Below are 20,246 nucleotides of genomic sequence, written 5' to 3' on the forward strand. Positions count from 1 at the left end.
ATGTCACTCCCGAGTCGGACTGCACAGCCATTCTCGGCGGTGCAGATAGACTCTTAAGAAGCTACACCATCGTCTCTCGAGACGGACGGCTGCCGCCGCCGACGACTTCTAAGGAGAGAGAGAAAGGGGCAGAACAAGAAGGGGACCCAGGAGACACCAGAGTAGGAGAGATGGTCTTTTATTTCAAGTGAGTGTGGGGCACATCAGCATTCCCTGAGTCATTAGTCTTTTTATTCTATTCAATCTTATTAAAAACCATCAGTGAGGGTCACGCAGGACTGGTGACTGGCGTGGCCAGAGGTATATCTACAGGACAGCAAATCCTACTCAGCCTGAGCTTCCAGCCAGAGGGGCCTTGGGAAGAATGTGTTGTAATATTCTTCAATCATCCCTCAGAAGTAAGAAAATCTTTTGTTTTTCCTTTTTAAAACAGGTTTTCCACCTGAGCTAGATTCAGGGAAACCTGACTGCTGATTAGGGATTATGTATGTGTGAACCTGTGTGTGGCCGTGGGAGGGGTTGAAGAAGGGGGAGGGCAGGTGAGAAAGGAGGGAAGGGTGGCAGTGCGCTGGTTAGGGCCAGAAAGAGGAGGCACCAAGTGGGAGAGGTTATGGGAAAGCTCCTCTTAGCACCCAAAGGAAAAGGAGGATTAACTCTGAAGGCACCAATTAACGCACATCGCGTGTACACTCAGGGCCTGATGAAACCGGTTTGGTTGTGACCAACAGCCAAGGGAATGAAACACCGCTGGGCCTGATTTCACAGTGCCCTGGGGCAGATGCCTGGTAAATTCTTGAAGCAGAGGCTGTCCTGGGTTAGAGGGAAATGGGCACCTTGGGAGGAGGAATAAAGGGTTATGGCAGTTCCTGCCAGGTTCTTATCCTTGCAAGCTTCTAGCATCAATTAAAAACGCTTCCATTCTCTTGTGCCTGTCTGCCCAGGGACACGGTGGAATACTCGGCCTCACCTAATACTAGGGATTGCTCTGCTGTTGTTTTTCCTGAAGCAAAACTTGGCACTAGCCTCTAGCATGCCAGAAAGACAAGCCGGTCCCTCCCAGGCCATTCACTCTTCACCTCAGCTCCAGCAGGAAGGTAGGTGATGCATGAAGTGCCTCTGGGAAGGGGCTGTGTAGCTGGCCCGCTTCTCCAGGCCCACGGTTGGACTCAAAGGGCAGAGGGGGAGCCACTGAGGCTCCAGTTTGGCTGTCTTCAGAGCTACAGCTGTTGGGTCTTTTTGGTTTTTATTACATTAGTCTTCAAGTTTTTAATCAGCAAGAATCAGCGAAGCAGGCTTTATGGTGCCATAATTCTGCATGTTTTGTTATAAATATCCCCAGGCAAAGTTAAGGTTATTTCATAGGACTATCAAAGTAACACGCCCGCTTCGGTTGCAGCAAGGAATCTGTGAAGACTAGCAAGCAGGAAGCATACCATCTGCATTTTAAGAGGCTTTTGTTTTAATAAAATGGGTGCATATTTTTCTATAAAAGAGATTGACCAGCTTGGCAAATTCACAGCCTGTGAGAAGTAAAGATGCAGATTGGAGCCATGTTATAGTTGAATTAAAAAAAAGTCACCCGTGCACTCACTTCCCAGTAACAGTTGTGGGTTTTGGCGACACTAATGTTTACAATGAACTCTGGGAGCTCAGAGGCTCCGGGTCCAGTACAAGAGGCCTCAACTCTACCGAAGACGCTGACATCTGTGTTTTTATTAAGAGTTAAGACCCTCTCCTTCCCTCCCCTGAAAAAACATCAGATGAAAGTTTGAAACTGTTAAATCCAGGATGAAAACACACTCCCGTGGTTCCGTTTCATATATCGCATTAGGTCTTGCTTACTTAGACCCCGCAGAGGTCTGGCGTGGACACCAGTGAGCTCGCAGAGCGCAGTGCAGAGGCAGCAAACCCCCGTGGCTGCTTCTTTCCGGTTCATGATTACTGATGAGCCTAGGACATTTCCAGATTGTGCTTCCTGTCAGGGAAGATTTCACAATTCTTTTCCATCTAACTTCTCTACAGCCGCAATTCTTGAAGCAAAGGTTGTCCTGGGTTAGAAGGAAAGGTCTAGCGAGTGTCAGGTTTGGTAGGAAGTTTGTTCGCTTACCTGTTCGTTTACTAGCCTAGGCCCTGGTATTTGCATATTTAATCATCCGCCCTTGCACAGACTGACCCACAGAGGCCCGAGAGGAAAGGTGGGTGCCCGGAGCCAGGCTGCTCAGTCACTGAGGGTTTGGGAGGCAGAGCAGACGCAGTCCTGTCCCAACGTTTTTCCACCAAAACCCTTCCTGCTCCCCTCCTTCGGGCCTCTGCCACCCAGGTAGGCACGTTGTGAGATGCGCTGGCACCCATGACACACAGCGTGAACCCAGCCTGGTTCCTCAGGCTCCTTCTTTACTGAGACAGCAGCTACGGGCTCCGATGGTAGCCGCTCATCTAGATTGTGAGTAGGAAGACAGGGCACTGGCTGCGGGGCCAGTGACCCTTTCTGCCCTTTTGACTACGCTCTCCTTGGAGACCTTCCCGAGAGTGCATCCCAGGAACACTGCTGGCCTATCCCACACTCAGGTGCGTGACAAATGTCTTTATTGTCCTGAACTGCTGTCCCACATTTCTGAGCAGTTTGAATCGGGGACCCTTACGTGTGGCCTGTGAGCCAGGCGAGGCCTCTGCCCAGCACTTGTCGCTCAGGTAGCACCCCTGGGCCTGCTGTAACTTAGGGCTTCCCGTCCACCACGGTTGGTGACAGGGCTGTGTGGGTCTAAGGAGAGGTTACTCTCCCTGGCACCCATTAATGCCTACCTGGCCCCTCATAGCTCCTGGGGGCACAACCAGGAGCCAATAGTATTTGGAATAAGTTTCTTCCCTTGAACCCCTTCCTACAACAGGCAGACTAGACTCAAAGACGACAGACTAATTCCCGCAGTAAAACGATTGGAGAGCCTGTTGTTGGTTAACAGGCCTTCTGTTGGGGCCGGAGCGGAAGATGTGGAACTCTGGTTAGAGAAGGGTCTGGAAGTAAAACAGGTTTATCCACCTTGATTTGGAGCTGGAGGCTTCACTCCCAGGACAGGGTGGTGAGAGGGGAAAGCACTGAGCTTCTCTCCTCAGTTCTCCAGTTTGGGGAGAAATGGCTGTAATACCACATGACCATGAACCGCTGGGAGAAGGGGCCGTGGCAGGTGGAGACACAGCCGGCTTCCCGGGTCAGAACTGCACGCTGCTGAGAACGGCTGTGCGGAGCCTGCGGCCCCATGGACAGATGCCTAGGAAGCTGGGGGCAATCTTTTTATTACAGAACACATTTGAAAATGCTTAACCACGGTTCATGGTTTAAATGGCACGAGGCACCCTGCTGGCCGTGGCTTCCAGGAGGTGACTTAAAAGGGTCTGCACTTGGAAGACTCACCTTAGCCCTCTAGGAAGAGCCTGGAGAACCATGCCTGGGACTCAAAGGTGGCCTGTGCTGCCACCAACAGTCAGTACCGCGGGGCCCTGCCCAGCCGGTTTGGCTCCTGCTGACTTTTAGAATTTCCATTCCAGAGGAACAAAAAAAGGATGATAAAATCCCCAATTACGGCTTCTGTAGGCATTTCCTCCCCCAGGCTCAAGCTACCTGGCAGGCAACTAAGAAACTCCCCAGGTGCCGAGTGCCTGGGGAGGGGGGCCCCCACTGGCGCCAAGCCCCCCAGCCTGCCAGGGCCCACTCGCCCTCCCTCAGCCTTCAGACCACTGACCAGACGTGGGGTTCTCTGAAGTGAGGCTGCAGCAGAGGGGCGCTCCTTTTGCCTGTGACACCACTAGTCAAGTAGGGCCTCAGGGGCCAACCCCACAGGTGGGGTCCCCTGTAGACAGCCTGGAGCTGTGTCCCCACCCTCACCAATGTCAACAAAAAGGAGGAAAAGGGGGAGATAGGAACCCCGAGAAAGAGGCCCATGGTTATACAGGGCAGGGGCTCCGTGGGGCCCCTTCAAATGCTGGCTCGGGCAGCTGGGCAGTGACCCGTCTACTGGCCATTCTCTTGTTCTCTTGGAGACGGTGCCTGGCAGGCGGTGGGGCCGCCGGGGGGGGGGGGGGGCCTTAACACTGGACCAGCCCTGTATAAAAGACCACGGCCAATGGCTGTGAGTCAACAGGGGGCAGAGTGAAGATTATAGGAAAGCTGAGGGCCTCTCATACCTAAATTCAAGTGGGTATTATCTCTCATGAGAGGCCTGTGTAACAAAATATATAATGGAAAGGGTTTCAGAGTCGAGGGAGCTTGGGATGCATGCCCTCCCTGTGCGACCACCAGAGGGGTTGGGCCAGGTAGTTTGGTTACCCTGTGCTCCTCAGTTTGACTTACAAAGCTGTCATTCTGCACTTTGCACCTGACATACTCTAGCACTCAACAGAAAAGTAACAATTCCCCAAATAAGACATGTCATGGTAGCTCTGCTTCTTCCTGGACAACCTCCTTCAGCAGCCTAGGTAACTCTTACTTCTTCTTCTTCTTCTTTTTTTAAATAGGAATAACAAGACAGCTTTTAATGACAAAAAGGTAAAAATGGAATTAAAAAAAATAAGACTGAGAAGTCCCCTAAATGTCCCTCAACAGCAGGATGCATACACAGTGGCAAAGTCACACAATGAATGATATACAGCAATAAAAAAGTAAATAAACTGTAACACATCAGTATAGATGAATATAGATGAATCTCACAAATGTGTGCCCCCCAAATGGGGAAATAGACAACTAAATAATACATTATTTATATATAAACTCCTAGTGTTACACTAACACTCAAGTGTTAAAGTTCCAAGTCCCCATCTCTTGCACAGGAGGCCCTTGTCCCCTGCCCACCCCACCCCCAACCCCTGGGGCCTTGCACACCCTGTCACAGTACTTCGCACACCCCATGAAGTCATTTGGTGACAAGTCTCACCCATGTGGTTCATCTCTGTGTACTTATCACTAGGCTTGGGTACAATGGATGTGTGATAAAATAAAACAAGGTATTACTATCCCTAAGGTACATGATATTTATTCTTTTTCAAGAAGAAAGAGAAACTGAAAGAAAGGCAGGAAGTGAAACAAACAGAGCTTGGTGCAAACCACCAAACACCTCCCACTGTGCTTTTTCAGCCTTCACCTTTGCCACACTGAGCTCTGCTCACCTGCGGCCTGGATGTCTCACCTCCTACACAGGAAGCCCCTAGAGGCAGGGCGTCTGTCCTCTCCACCCTGTGATCCCTCGTAGGAGATGCAGAGCCTGGTACCCAGTAGGCAGCAAGCACACGTCTGCTGGATGCATGACAAAAGCAGTGAGCACGAGAGAGCCACAGACAAGAGCAGAGTGGTGCTCATGGAGGAAAAGTGGGAGAGAGCTGACAAACAAGGATCCTGGAGACCTGTAAGGAACAGGGGTAAAGATCTTACCAGGTGGCCCAAGCACATGCCTGGATGCCAGGCTCAAGACCACAGAGAAGACCTGAGTGGCTTGTTGGCTGATTCAGACCTCTGTCCCCTGGGCTCCAGTTTCTGCTTTGCCGTCCGCTATTCATGGACATTATTTTCCTCACCTGTAAGATTAGGTGCCTGTTCCAAGCTCTCTAAAATTCCTCTGAATAATTCATGTGTATAATTCCACCACCCCAAAAGCTCAGTAAAAGGCAATATTCTGTAGGTAAATATTGAATGAACAATGACCATTACAAAATTCAGAAAAATATTTAAAATATTTAAAAATATACTCAATTTATGAATCAAATGGAAAACTCATTACGACACATTTTTCAGAATCATATTCATGTGACATACATAACTCATTCACATAGTGAACCTAAAATGATTTGTTACTATTATTTCTATTGGTGCTATTACTACAAACACCTTTTATTATTATGGTGTCTGTTTAGATTTAAAAAATGGGTGGGCCAAAGTATTCTGATGTGAATCGAACTGGAAATTTAAAATATAAAAGATGTGGGAGCACTTGCTTAGAAATGGAACAAACTTTAATAATCTTTCCTAAGAGAATAAAACCAGATAAAGTGAAGTGGCATGGGGTGGCCTTTCTAAGTGGAAGAATCGTGCTGTTTCTCTTTGGAAATCCTAACTTTTTTCCAACCTTCCACTGCCCTAACCCCTTTAAATGCACTTGTATGTAGTCAGCTTGTACATCCATTGCTTTAATAAGTTCAGGGCTAGTTCTTAAATTTACCTGGCTCAGAAACTGACTCAGCATTCCCAGATTGTATAAAAAAATATATTTTGATATTACCAGTGTTCCTAGAAAATTACATAATTAGATGCATTCTATTGCTGTGCCCTTAGGCAAATCACCTAATCCCTCTGGGCTTTAACTTTTCGTTCTGCAATCTGATTATGTGGCAAAGTTCAGTACAACTTTGAAGTTCCTAAGCCTGGATCTGATCTGACTCACAGGGGTATGCAGTTTAGGCAAACCTAATATACAGAAAAGTCTGGATTTACTAAAAATCAACGGGAGTGGTGGTGCAAGTGTTTTGCAAATTTATAACATATATACAAATACTCTGGGCACCTTGTTAAATAAAATGCAGACTCTGACTGAGCAGCTCTGGGTGAGGCTAAGATTCTGCACCTAATTAGCTGCTGGTGATGCCCAGGCTGCTGGTCCACGGACCACACTTTGGGTGGTAAGAGTGCCATGCTAACGCCTGCCTCCCGTTGAACAACACTGTCAAGGGAATTTCCTTGCACGTGATCTGCCTTGCTTTGTACCCATGACACTGCCGTGCTGGTCACATCTGTCTGCACCAGGGACCAGCACCTGACTCCAGAGTAGCCATCCGCAGGCTGGACCTGTGAGATCCAAAAGGAAGAGTGTACACCCAACCACTTCTTCTCTCTAAGGAGGTTTGAATGGGACATGCAGAGAATTGTGCCCAGATGCAAAAATGCATGAGGCGGCACAGAACAGAGCAAAAGCAATGGCAGGAGAGTTAGTAGGAGGAGCACAGAGCAGCTGAGGCACTGCCACATCAAAGTCCTAGAGCTGAGAGAAAGTGATCCTGACACTGAGGGGCCAAAGGACAAGGCTGCTAGACTGTGTGCTGCACCGGTGACTTTTTGTTCTCCCAGAAGCCTGGCTCCAGGGTGCTGTATTCTGACTTTCCCTGTAAGCTCTGGTTAAACACTATGCATGCAGATGCCTCCAGCATCCCTCTGTGCCTTGGACCCTCAAGGCAACTCTTGCCTTTGAGGCAATCCTTTACTTCCCCAGGACTTTTCTGTAGCAAACACCCTTGAGACATGTTAAATACAACATAGTTAATGCCCAAGTTTCTCAAACAGACAGTAAGGGACCAACTCAGATCATCTTGCCAGAGCCAGGTGACCAATTCCCCTAAAGAGCAATGGCAAAAGAGGGGAGGGGATGGTAGTTTGCAGGGCTGCCATAACAGTATCACAAATGGAGAGGGGGGTGGAGGGGTTGTTAAACAACAGATTTATTTTCTCACAATTCTGGAGCCAAGAAGTTCCAGATCAAGGTGTCAAGAGGGTAGGTTTGAGGCTTCTCCCCTTGGCCGCCGCCTTGCTGTGTCCTCCCAAAATCTTCCCTCTGGACCCACGTGTACCCTAATCTCTTCCTGTTAATGTCACCAGTCATACTGGGTTAGGGGCTGCCCTAATGACCTCATTTTCACTTACCTACCTCTTTAAAGACCCTGTCTCTAAATACAGTCACATTCTGAGGTACAGGGCGTTAGGGCATCAACAAATGAATCAGGGTTGGGGGACACAGAATTTAGCTCGTAACAGATGGGGATCTTCCAAGCCATTGTCATGCTCTCCCTCGAAATGGCTTCTAGGCTGGTTAACCACGTGCTAGGTGGTGCACAGTAACTGAGCACGTTCTCCAGAGCTGCTCATGAATGCTCCAATAGTACTATCAGCTAGATATAGTCACACTTGGCCGTCCAGTGGTATCTGCTAGTTAATTGAAGTTGGAGGCTAGCAAGATACTGCATGATTTTATAGCTGCTTCTGTCTTATTCAAAACATTATGGACAAGTTGAATGAACATAGAAGGCATGCTTACAAGATTTGTGGGAGACACAAGGCTGACAGGAACAATGAATTGAATAGGTAATTTAGTCACTTGAACTCAAATGTTCCAAATAAGTCACAGAATCAAAATTTAAATGATCATGACTGGCTAGACTAATAGGCCAAAACCAACAAAATGAAGCATAGCAGAACACAATAGTGTTTTCCCTGTAGGTTAGTTAGAGAAGTGCTTCCTAAACTAGCGAGTGCAGGGATCAGCTGGGTATCTTGCTAACAGGCAGGTTCTGACTCAGTAGGTCTGAAGTGGGGCTTGAGATCCCATTTCTAACAAGTTCTGAGGTGAGTACGATGCTGCTGGTCCACTGTCTGAGCAGAGAGAGCGCAAAGCCCTGCAGTGATTAGTTAACCGTGAGTTCACACCACCACCATCTGACTCCGCACAGAGACAGTCATGGCATTCTGACCTGAGCAGTAAATGGGCCTGCGGTCCTCCCCCTCTCCAGCCCCACCTGCTGGGTTGCATTGAGCATAGGGAACCACTTTTATTTTTTTAATTTTACTGAATTTATTTGGATGACATTAGTTAATAAAAGCATATAGGTTTCAAGTGTACAATTCTATAATATATCATCTGCATATTGTATTGTATGTTCACCACCCAAAGGGATAGCATATTTTTCTTCTTTTTTCTAGTTATTGGACAGGTTTATTGAAGCTGAGTAGTTTCCCCACAATCCAAATGGTTTCTGGTACAAGCTGTATGATCTCTCTGACCACAAGGCCCCATCACCACATCAGGAAAGATAAACACCTGTTCATTCTGGAATATAATTTGGCATTAAACTGCACCCACACGTGGCTCTGTTTTGGGATACCAATCAGGCTCTCTGGAATGTCTGATTGCACACTTGGCCTTCAAAGAACATTTCCAGGTAGAGCTCATCCTCATCAATCCAATGAATCCAGCCTCTTCTTTTTCTTTTCCCCCTTTGGATATAAGTGAGTCTGTCATTGTCCCAGGTGACCAAGCACTATGCTGCATCTTCTGTTATCCAGGCCTCTGTTATCTTCATCAATTTTTTTTCCAAATTTAAATTGAACAAGGTAGCTCCTTAGGCTATTGAATGTGTGGATGGTAAAAGAATCTCCATTTTGCTCAATCACTTTCTTTAGCTTCAGCACAGAGCTCTCAAAGTAGTCGCTGCCGAGGTCAGCAGGCACGGAGAGGCTGGGGATGACACGTATGGGCCAAAGGGGAATCATGTTTTAAGTATATAGCAGAATATGACCAAGAGAACAATTCGTTAATACTGAGAACTATAATCTACACTGTGGATACTGACTCAGCATACAAAGAGGAATAGTAAGTGTAGCACAGGAAAAGGATAGCTAGGCTTACATACTTCGAGTGCTGTCACACTGGACAGAGATTAGCTCCAAAACATTAAAAAAACAAACAAAAAGACAACACAACACAACCAACCCCTACATCAGTGTAGGGATCTAGAATACAGGGTCTGGGGTTGTACGGACCTATGCTGGAATTCCAACTCCACTACTTTCTCTGTGACTTCCACTAAATTGGTAAACTTAACACACCAGTGTCCTTTTCAGTAAAATAGAAATAATAGTGTAACAGAATCCCTGGGCTTTCCGATTTGAAGCAGAACCCACAGGCTGTTTTGTTAGGGGCCCGACTGCCCACCGCCAGAATTATAACTCTCAATACCAGTTTAGTGAAAAGAAAAATAATAGTTTATTTAATAGTTATATAGATTTAGATTATTTGTGGATTTCTGTAGTTAAGTCTTATTTTCTTTAAAACACCCACAAACACATAATTCAGCCTCCCCTTACCAAATCAGGCTAGTTTTAGAAAAGTTAAGAGATACCATTTCCCTACTTCCTAGACACAGTTCAGCTTTACCGGTAGGTAGCTGCCAATCATTCAGTTCTGACTGGAGGCCTTGTTTGTGTTATGGTGCCCTCCAGCTTTTAATCCAGAACTGTGTGGATTTCCCAGCCTCCTTGTAAACTGCATGGAGTTCTCCCTTCTCAAGCCGCATGGTGTGTGTAGTTAAAATGTCTGCCACTTATTTTTAAATCCCTGACTGCGTCCTGTGACGCAGTGGGCATAGTACCCAGTTCTGACCATTCACAGAACCTCACACAGGCTCTGCGTGCTCTTTCCATACTGTCCCACCGTCCAAGACCCCTCCCATCTCCCCCAGCGTTGGATGCATCAAAGGCATTTGTGTAACAAAGACACCAGCCACTTAGCCCCAGGCATGCAAAGGCATCCTGAAAGCTGCTTCCTTTTCCCTATCCCCCAGCCTGCAGGCTCTGGGGACCCCCAGCCACCCCCTTCTGTAACAATAGCAGTAGCTATCTGTATTAATTAACTTAGCTGCTATAGTTATACATTATAATATAGTTATCATATATATTAATTAACTGCTATAACATATATTATGTTACTGGTTTATGTTAGATGTTCACTTCTCACTTTGTACCCCAAATTGGTGTTCTTGATCAGCAGGCAGTTTTGGCCTAAGCCACAACTCAGTGACCAAGCTCCTTCCTGGTGGCTCTGCCATCTTCATCAGGAGCCCTCTGAGGTCTCTGTGGAAAGGGACAGAACATGAGATAATACACAACAGGTTGAACAGTTTGTCATGAGCCAGCTCTGAAATGTCACACATCACTTCTGCCTCTGTGTCACTGGCCAGACCTCAGGCACACAGCCACACTTAACTACAGGGAGACTCAGAAATGCAGTCCAGCTGCGTGCCCAGGAGGTAAGAGGCAAGACTGAGATGCACAGCCAGGAAAATATTGCCTCAACACCATCTACAGTAAGAGAACTTTAAAAGATGTCAATCTGGCATTCTATTTTAAAGAAGAGTTGCTATTCAAATTGCTCTCATTAAGATTTACCAAGAAAGGCAAGTCCTAAAATGAGTTTCTTGAGAGTATTTTCTCACAAATATTCAGTGTGCAAAGTCTACAGATTTTACACATTTTAATTATACATGTTCCCCTCACCTAACCAGTCAGCATTCAAGTATATGGTAGCAAACACTTGCATAGCACAGGTCTATTTCTCCAAAAGAAAAGTAAGGCAAATATGGTCTGCTGAGGGCCAGCTCCCAACTGGTGTAACTTCAGTGAAAAAGCAAAGGCATCAATGCAATGTAATTGCAGTATATGTGAAAATACTAAGAGATGATTAAAAGTCAGAGAAAAAGATATTGATACCAGATGTAAATCATGCCGACATGTAAAAATAAAAGTTTCAGTCTGGTGAGGCATGTGAAATATCTGGAAATAATGCTAAAAACAGCAAAAAAGGAACAGGCTACCATGTGTTGTATAAACATATGAAATTTTGTATTTATATATCACTGAGTCTTGTTGAGGTCAAAGTTTCATAAACACTTAGTTGGTTCATTGTACAACTAGGTATAAAGTCCAACTTAATCAGCCTGAGATCTTGGTTCCTTATTTTTTTACAGAATATGCCTTAACATTGCTTGTGATTTTTGCTGTAACCATGACATAACTAGTATAAATGGTCTTAATTTTAAGTAAAGTTTTGCCAAAATTCTAATGAAATAAAATTTACCCCATATGCAAGTTTTAAGAAATACAGGCTTGAAAAGAATGTTAAAACTTGGCTTCTTTTTAAGAGAAGGATTTTACAGATGTTCAAGAGACCAACTAAAAGGTCAATAAGTCATAGTAAAGGTAAAATGGATGAAATGGGTAAATTTTATATGTAAAATATGCCTCAGTAAAGTTGCTTAAAAAAAAAAATAGATGGAGAATTCCTGGTAACTTCTTTTACTGTTCATCACCCAAGACATATATTGAAGGCAGAGGGTCACAAAGTTCAATGCTTAAAGGGATGAGACATAAGCCCCCATGTCTAAACTGGACAGCCAGTGGTTGGCTCCAGGGCATTACCATATAAAAGGCTATACTTAGTGATTTCAGATCTTAATTTTGGAAAGAAGTGGAAATATAGATTTTTGTGAATTAAAACATTGTCAACACTGTGTGAGTCACAGAAAATGCATTTGTAGACCAAATCTACTCCAAGGCCACCATTCTGCAAACTGAGCAGAAGAGTACCTTGGATACACTGTATTCATTCTTTGGTACATAAGCTATGCTTCAAGACACAAGATAAGATATACATTAAAATTAGCCCTGACCAGCATGGCTCAGTTGGTTGAGCATCATCCCACAAAGTTAAGTGTCACTGGTTCGATTCCCGAATAAAATCTGGCTCTGACCAGGTGGCTCAGCTGGTTGGAGCATTGTTCCATACACTAAAAGGTTGCAGGTTCAATCCCCTGTTGGGGCATGTATAGGAGGCAACAGATAGATGTTCTTTCTCTCTTCCCATCTCTCTGAAATCAATAAACATATCCTTGGGTGAAAAATTTTAAAAAATAATAAATAAACTTTGAAAAAGAATGCCTTAGTACCTTGATGGTCCAAGAAAAGCTTTTGTAATGAAAATGCTAAGCTTTCTTTGTGAGTCAAATAACATAGCAAGTTTACAACTATTTCAAAGAGAGTGATATAGCGAAACTTAAATCTGAAGTGCAGCTCTGGAACTCAAAAGCTGACACTCCAAAGTAATCCAGAAACAAGAAAGCTCCCCCACCCAGCAGATATGCTGTACTGCCCAGTCCCCCGCTTTAGATCTGACACTAAAGATACCAGCTTTCAAACTCAGACACTGAACAAAGTTATTCTTATAATAAAATAATTATTTTAATGAAGTATTTGAAATAATATTAGATATATGATCAACATGATTATACACAAATATGAGATTATACTACACTTTACCAAAAAATAAAGCTAAGCATTTAAGTATATTTAAATGCTTAAATATACAAAAACAGTTTTACATATAGATCTCTTTGTAAAGTACTCTTAACGCATACATAATTTATAACATTTTCCATAGCAACTTCCTGAAACAAACAAACAAAAAATGTGGCCAATTTAAAACTTACTCGAGTATGGACTATGGCCCTAACAGTCCCAGTGGGAAGAACAGGATGAAGAGTAACATACTTGAGGTGTTTCTTCCCCAGAATTTTTCTAAGAAGCATAGCTTTTCCATCTTTTTAAAACTTTCTTGGAGAACTTATTCTTTCTTTATGTGACTGTAACTATAGCTATTATCCACCACCAGCTATATGCCACACAAGTGGAATAAAAAAAAAAAAGCAGCATTTGTTTTACAAAACATCAGCTTCCTCAGCTGAATATATGTAACATGCTTCTTACAATATATTTAGAGCCAAGAGTCCGAGAGATGCACTTTTTGAGTACAGAATCCAAAATAGAGTCCCTATTGTAAAAAATTTTTAGTCACTGCTTAGGATTTATTTTTAATGCAACAAGATGCTTAAAACATAGGGTAACTAAAAAATTTTACAAAACTGTCCTTGAGATTTAAAACAATACACAAAACAAAAAGAACTTTGTTTTGAAATACTGTAATTTCAAAATGCTTAGTTAACATTTTCCTTTTCGGATGGGCTGCGATTGTTTTCTGTCAAATAAAACATGTACAGTTGCTTTGGCATTCCAATTCTACCACTGCCCCACTTTGGCATATGAAGCGCATTTCCCATTTTATGGTTCCATTTCCATTTTCTCCTCATCAGTTTGAACACAATGCCCCATCATTTCTTCTGATACTTTCCACCTTTTCTCTTTTTCAATGAGGTATATCAGCAGCTCCAATTTTAAAGTTTCCCTAACAAGGATGTCCCCTCATGTGGTGTCAGATGCAGAATATGGTGACATGAACCAGAGACTAGCAACCTCAGGCATAGACTATCCTCATTTGTCTCTGTTTTGACAGCACTGGGACTCACTTGATGAAAGTCACCACAAGCCCTAACTCTGTGGCTTGTCACCTTCAACTACAGAAGGCAACTGTCATAATTAGCTAAGCAACTTCTGATTCCTGCTCAGAAAACCTAACACTGAGACAGGTTCATTATAGGCTGAAATACAATTTCTTTGGTAAGCCATGACTCTTCCTCTCTTTCCCCTGCATCTTAATCCAGGCTATATTAGGGAAAGACACCTCACCTATAACAGTTTGACAAATGAAGCAAGTAGTGACAAATACGACCTTACCTTGCTGTGATTAAACACACAGCTAGGCATATGCCATTTTTGTGTAATCTGATTTCATAACCAATTTTCAGAAGACAAAGTTGAATTCTAATCATTAAGAACCCCCATGGGATGTATAAGTAAGATCGAATAAAAGTATAACTGTAAACAATGGTCTTCCCTACTGGTGATTTTTTTCCAGAAACTGAGATTTCAGGAGAGTGCAACAGTGCGCATCGTGTCTTCTTCGGCAGTCAACAGCAAGGATCTAGACAGAGTGCACTGGTCACTTCAGAAGGGCAAGGTACAACGCTCGAGAATACTTCATCTCCCTTTCTTGTTCCATACAGAATATTAAATCCCTGAGGCAGATTCTCGTGATTCTTGGACGAAGCAACTGTTTGGTGGTTGTCAAGCTGGATGTCCCAGAAGCGAGATAGTTGACTCTTAAGCCCTAACAGAAGAAAGGGAGAAACACGTTTAAAATAAGCAATCTTTCATAAAGGGAAACATGTCAATTCATCAAGTAAAAGCCTATGGCCACAGGGTTAGTACTGGGGATAATATAATGATTCAGGCTCAACCCTGTCCTCCAGGAGCCTGGTCTCTTAAGGGTTGTACGACGGCCGGCACACGCAGTTCATGACCTCATTTGCTCTGTCTCGCCAGGACTGTGGCAACAGCCTCTTAACTGATGTCTCTCCTTCCAGGTTCTACTTTATTCCATTTTTGCTGCATGCTGCAGGCCAGACTTTGCTCTTCAAAGGTCTTAGACAACACTTTCAGGAGTATTTTGATTGTGGTGATGATTTCATAGGTGTATGTGTATGTAAAAACCTATCAGATTATACACGTTAAATGTGTGCGGCCTTTTGTGTCAAAAAGAAAAATAAAAGTAAAATACTTACATGGTTCAGATCCCACTATTCCACGTTTCAAAAATCTTCTGGTTTCATTACAATCTTTTTATAACCACCAAGTTATAATTACTCCCGCTACATTTTTCTTGTTGTTGTTTTTATGGAAAGGAGAAAAGTCATTTTTTACAGCCTCCAAACCCTTATGGTCCAAACAAGTCAATTTCAAAGGCTCCCCATCGTCCAGAGTAGCTACTTGGGCACCTGCTAAGCACCTTCCACACATAATCTCTTTTATATAAAATTGCAGCAATCTACATGGGTAATGTCCCATTTATCAAGTGAGGAAACTAAGCTTTCATAGATTAAGCAACCTGTTCAAGATCACATAGCAATAGAGCTGGGACTCAAATTCTAATCTGATATAAAGGGAGTGCTCTTAGTCACTGTGCTATATTACCCATCACATCAAGTACAAACTCATCACTGGCTTTCCTCCAGCTTTACTTCCCATTGCTCCTTTACAAAGCATCTTAACTCCAGCAAAAAGGCAAAGATTGGCAAAATGCCACTGCAGGCCAATCTACTCAGCTTTTAAGACTCACTTCAAACGGGCATACTTACCCTCCCCCTCTCCCTGCAAGGAATTCTCACTGTAACAATCACCTTACATAGTACCACAGTATGTGCTACTGCAACACCCCACACCCACTAGACATAAACTCTCTGAGGACTGGGACTATCATTTCTATGACCTCTAGGACTTAGTAGAGTACACAGGTGAATGTAGATTAACAGCAACATTTCCTGAATTGAATGCAGTGGTTTAAGACAGAACCAATGTGAGTTCTAACTGTTCTTCGATAGATAAGGAAGATATGGTCATATATACAATGGAATACTACTAAGCCATAAGAAAAGAGGAAATACTATCATTTGCGACAACATGGATTGATCTTGAGAATATCATGCTAAATGAAATAAGTCAGAGAGATGAGGTCAAGAACCATATGATTTCACTCATATGTGGGATATAAAACTGAAAGCAACAAACAAACAAGGAAAAAAAACAAAAACTCACAGACACAGACAACAGTATGATGTTTACCAGAGGGAAGGAGAGTGGGGGCTCATAAAGGGTAAAGAAGGTCAAACATATGGTGACAGAAGATGATTTAACTTTGAGCAGTGGGTATACAATGCAATATACAGATAACGTATTATAGACTTATACACTTGAAACCGATTTAGTTATATTAACCGATGTCACCCCAATAAATTTAATAAACAAATAAATGACACAATATATCTGTATTATGAGTTTTCTAAATGTCAATCAATATGTCTATTTTAAAAATAAGATTCAAGAAATAAAAAATACAGAATATACTGCTGTAACTTATCACCGTCAAAATATTTTCATAAGATTTTTGCAGAACGGGCCCACCAGCTTTGGAACAAAAAGTACATATTAGGAAGAAAGTTAATGAAGTGTGTCATGGGCAGTGAGTAGCAATTTTGTTGTATATAGGACAGAACTTATCTGTTTAAAATTATAGTACATTTAAGTAGAAGCATTTTTCTTAGCCAAAAATTAGATATATTATGCTCAAGATGAAGCTATGTATTTTTACAAGTGTGTCCTACAAAGAGTTTGCCTAAAATCAGTTTAGTGTTTTATATAAATTTTGAAATTGAACATTTACATGAATACATTATGTCCTGGCAATTCTACTTTTGTGTAAATACCCAGAAATGTCATATATTCATCCAAAAACATGTATGAGAATATTTAGCACTACATTACATAACAGCACTTAAACCAGAAACAATCCAAATGCCCATTAAGAGTAGAATAAATTGTGGAACAGTCATACAAATGGAATACTACATTGCAATAACAAACTGAGTCACATGGATGAAAATCACAAAAACATTAAATGGAAGGATGCAGACACAGAGGAATACATATAGTTTGACTCCATTTCTATCTAGTTCAAAAAGAGGCACAGCTACAGAAGTCAGGATAATGATTCCTCTTGAGGGAGAACAGTAGTGACTAGAACGGGATAGGGAAGGTTTTCTGGTGATGTTCTTTCTTGATTAGAGTACTGCATGCATTGGTGTGTTTGTGCTGTGAAAGTTCAGTAAGCTCATGGTTTGTGTACTTTTCTGCATCCATGTTACATACTTCAATTAAAAAAAATAAAGCACTAAAAAAACCTCACTTGGCTAGGTAGAAAATAAAATGGGGAGCAAAGAGGGAAAAAGAAAAGAAAACAAGGCAAAACTGTTAAGCGGAAAAAATTTAGAGACCTAATGATCTGGATAAGTAACAAAGGGGTCACAGTTCATGCCTGTCATGTGACAGGCCTGAAGGATCCAGGGGACAGAGCCATATTACAGCTGCCAGCACAGGGTTGAAAAGGAGGTCAGTCCAACAGGATGCACCAGAAGTCCTGAGGCAATGATATAAATGAAACCAACCCCAAGGGACAGTCAGGATCCCCACAGAAATGTCGTTCATAACGCACAACTTTATGAAGGAGATAGCATTCCCTTCCCGCAAACAGTGACTGACTTAGAAAGTCAATCTTTCTTGAACCTGAATAAACGCCTACTATTTTATTCATGTGCTTATGACTTGGGCAAGTCCACAATCCGACTTGTCGTTTTCACAATGACCTAGCAGAACAGTCAGCTCCCTCTCAATTGACCATGGTGAGAGGGTAGAGCATGCACAGGTAACTTACAGTCATGAAAACGCAAACCTGCCGTTTCATCATCAGTTTTAACTTTCACCCCACCAAATTGTTTCCTCAAAGCTACTTAGGACTGATTTCTGGTCACACTATACTGTCAATGCCAAAGAATGCTAATGTAGTTAAGAAACCAGAATTTCTAAGAAAAAAAAGACTTCTGTGTGACACTGTACTATAGATTTCTGAAACAGTTTTCTTAATCAACTTTCTACATGCCGATATTCCTTAATCTGGATTCTTCACCTGGATGATAAGATGGTAAAATGGAAGATTAAGTTCAATAAAGATGCAAAGAAATAATTCACTTATCAAGTGCAAAACAGATGTTCCTGGAAGCATAATCAAACCTAAATGTTAACATACCTAACACTGTCAGGTTAATTAAGTTAGTCTTCACTAATTTATTCAATTATATCACTAAACAAAATTTCTTATTTTGTAACAAAACCTTTGAGGTACTCTTCTGCTCTAGTAAGAAAAATAAATGAACACTGTCAGTCACTAATTTCAAAGAAATAACACCATTTTAAGATGACACTAAGTAATTAAAAATAACCACTTATCAAAATTTTTATTCCCTCAATTTAATAGAGTAGGTTCTATGACATTAAATCTTCAGAAACTCTTCTATTCCCCTTTTCCACATTTCCTTACATTACTGCTATACTAACTGAGGAGCAGAAATCTCATCTGTATGAGCTCAAGCAGAAGGCTTCGTGAATCCCGCTGAGGTTCTCAGTGACTTCCTATGCGCCTCTATTTCTAAGAGCTGCCATCCAAGGCAACTTGGCTTCATGCCAGTCCCAATTCAAAAGTTATCTGGATCACGAGGCATCTACTATAGGCAAGGAACTGCTTTAGGCAGCATAAGGCACACAGACGGACTGAAGAGTGGTAAACACTAGCTGTCTACTCCATAAGCAACCTCACACAAATTACTTAACTTCTCTGTATCTCAGTTTCTTAATATGCAAAATACAGACAGTAATAGTGATTATCTCATAGGGTTGGCTTGAAAATTAAATGAGAACAGTGCCTGGCATGCAGTATATATATACTCTATAAATGCTGGCCCTTCCTATAATAAATTAATTCATTAGTCAATTGGAAGGCATGGAAGGCTTATACACAGGAAACAGTGTAATCCTAGTTCCAGGCCTTTCCTTCCACCTCTAGTTAAAACTAATTAAACTTTCCTGCCCATGTTATATTCTCCTAAGTCCTAGCTAACTTAAAGAACCAATTTGTCCTACCACACTTGCCTTTTCTGTCCCAGTGAAATTGTTGAATTTAGTGGAGCTTTGAATGCCTAAAGCTATAACGTAGACTAATGGGCATTTCAGACATGTGGCAGGCAAATGAAGGATATATCCTGGGACAGGAAGTTTTTCATAAGCTCTGCCAATCAAACAGTAGAGGAGCTTGCTGCTTTACAGAATCAACCAAGCTTATCAATACTGTCTCTAGAAGCTCACGACAACTTCTTCCACTCTATGCCCGGAATCATAAGACTAAGAAAACAGAAATGTGTCGCAGAATCTTAATAGTTAACTAGAAATAAAAATTGTAATTTTTAATAAAAAGCGGCAAAGCTTCATTGTATTTCTCAGATTACCTACCTGGTTATACTCTAACCCCATGTTACCATGGCAGCTCTAAAGGGATGATTCAAGTCTCAAACTTTAAAGAGAAAATAAGAACTAAACATAGGAATAGGGGGTGAAATGAAGATATGGCTTTAGAAGAAAAATCAAACGTACTCTAAGTCTTGGAAGCAAGGATAAACAAAAAGTACCTTGGTTGCCTGGCCTTGTGTAAGAGGAACTCTGAAAATCTGTATTAGAAAGACCTGAGCTTCTAGGACTGAAGGACAGCAGAGCAGGGAATACTGAGCTTCGAGTCTGACTGCCCTCTGCTGGTCAACAAGCAGAACTTTTGAAGCAACAGAATTGCCTTTTTTCACCTTCCTTTTATTCTTTTTCAGTTATTTCAGAACATTGACAACCCTGCATGTTAACTTCTGCCCTAGAATTTTGTTGCTTCTAAACCTGTTTCAACAGTTTTTATAAAAGTAATATGTCAAAATAGACTATGTGACATGTAGTCGTGGGCTTTGAGTTCTAACTAGTTGCATAATTAAGAGAGCAATCGAGATAATACTGGTTGTCCTATTTTAATGACCATCCCCCATTTTTATTCAAAAGAATGTTTTCTTAAATTCCAGACCTCTTGTTCAATCTCCTAGTGAAGTCTCCAGTTGAATGTACCAGAAATTCAACATGTTTCAAATCATATTCCTCCCCTTCTCCTTTTCCTATTTAAAGGAATACTAATACTAGTTAACTTCCAATGCCCAAACCAAAAAACCAGGTGTCATCTTACCCCTTTCTTCCTCTACATTCCATCCATCACTTATCAGTTCTACTGCCTTAGAATGAT

The 20,246-nt window shown here is 42.3% G+C and overlaps 1 protein-coding gene and 1 long non-coding RNA gene across 2 annotated transcripts in view; one reads left to right on the top strand and one right to left on the bottom strand.

Annotated features, from left to right (window-relative positions):
• The first annotated feature begins 601 nt into the window (after nt 1-601).
• LOC150002727 (uncharacterized) overlaps nt 602-20,246 on the top strand; it is a 68,200-nt gene continuing 48,555 nt past the window's right edge. The window contains exons 1-2 of the long non-coding RNA XR_016512725.1: nt 602-785; nt 942-1,094. This is a non-coding gene — a long non-coding RNA (uncharacterized LOC150002727). The remainder of the gene's footprint in view (nt 786-941; nt 1,095-20,246) is intronic.
• Nucleotides 14,456-20,246, bottom strand: part of TAF4B (TATA-box binding protein associated factor 4b) — a 136,256-nt gene continuing 130,465 nt past the window's right edge. The window contains exon 15 of the mRNA XM_090285690.1: nt 14,456-14,642. Coding sequence (XP_090141816.1) covers nt 14,475-14,642 — 168 coding nt within the window. The 3' untranslated portion in view covers nt 14,456-14,474. The remainder of the gene's footprint in view (nt 14,643-20,246) is intronic.

This window comes from Furipterus horrens, unplaced genomic scaffold, assembly GCF_987537825.1.
Source record: "Furipterus horrens unplaced genomic scaffold, mFurHor1.1.pri manual_scaffold_8, whole genome shotgun sequence".
Taxonomy (NCBI): domain Eukaryota; kingdom Metazoa; phylum Chordata; class Mammalia; order Chiroptera; family Furipteridae; genus Furipterus; species Furipterus horrens.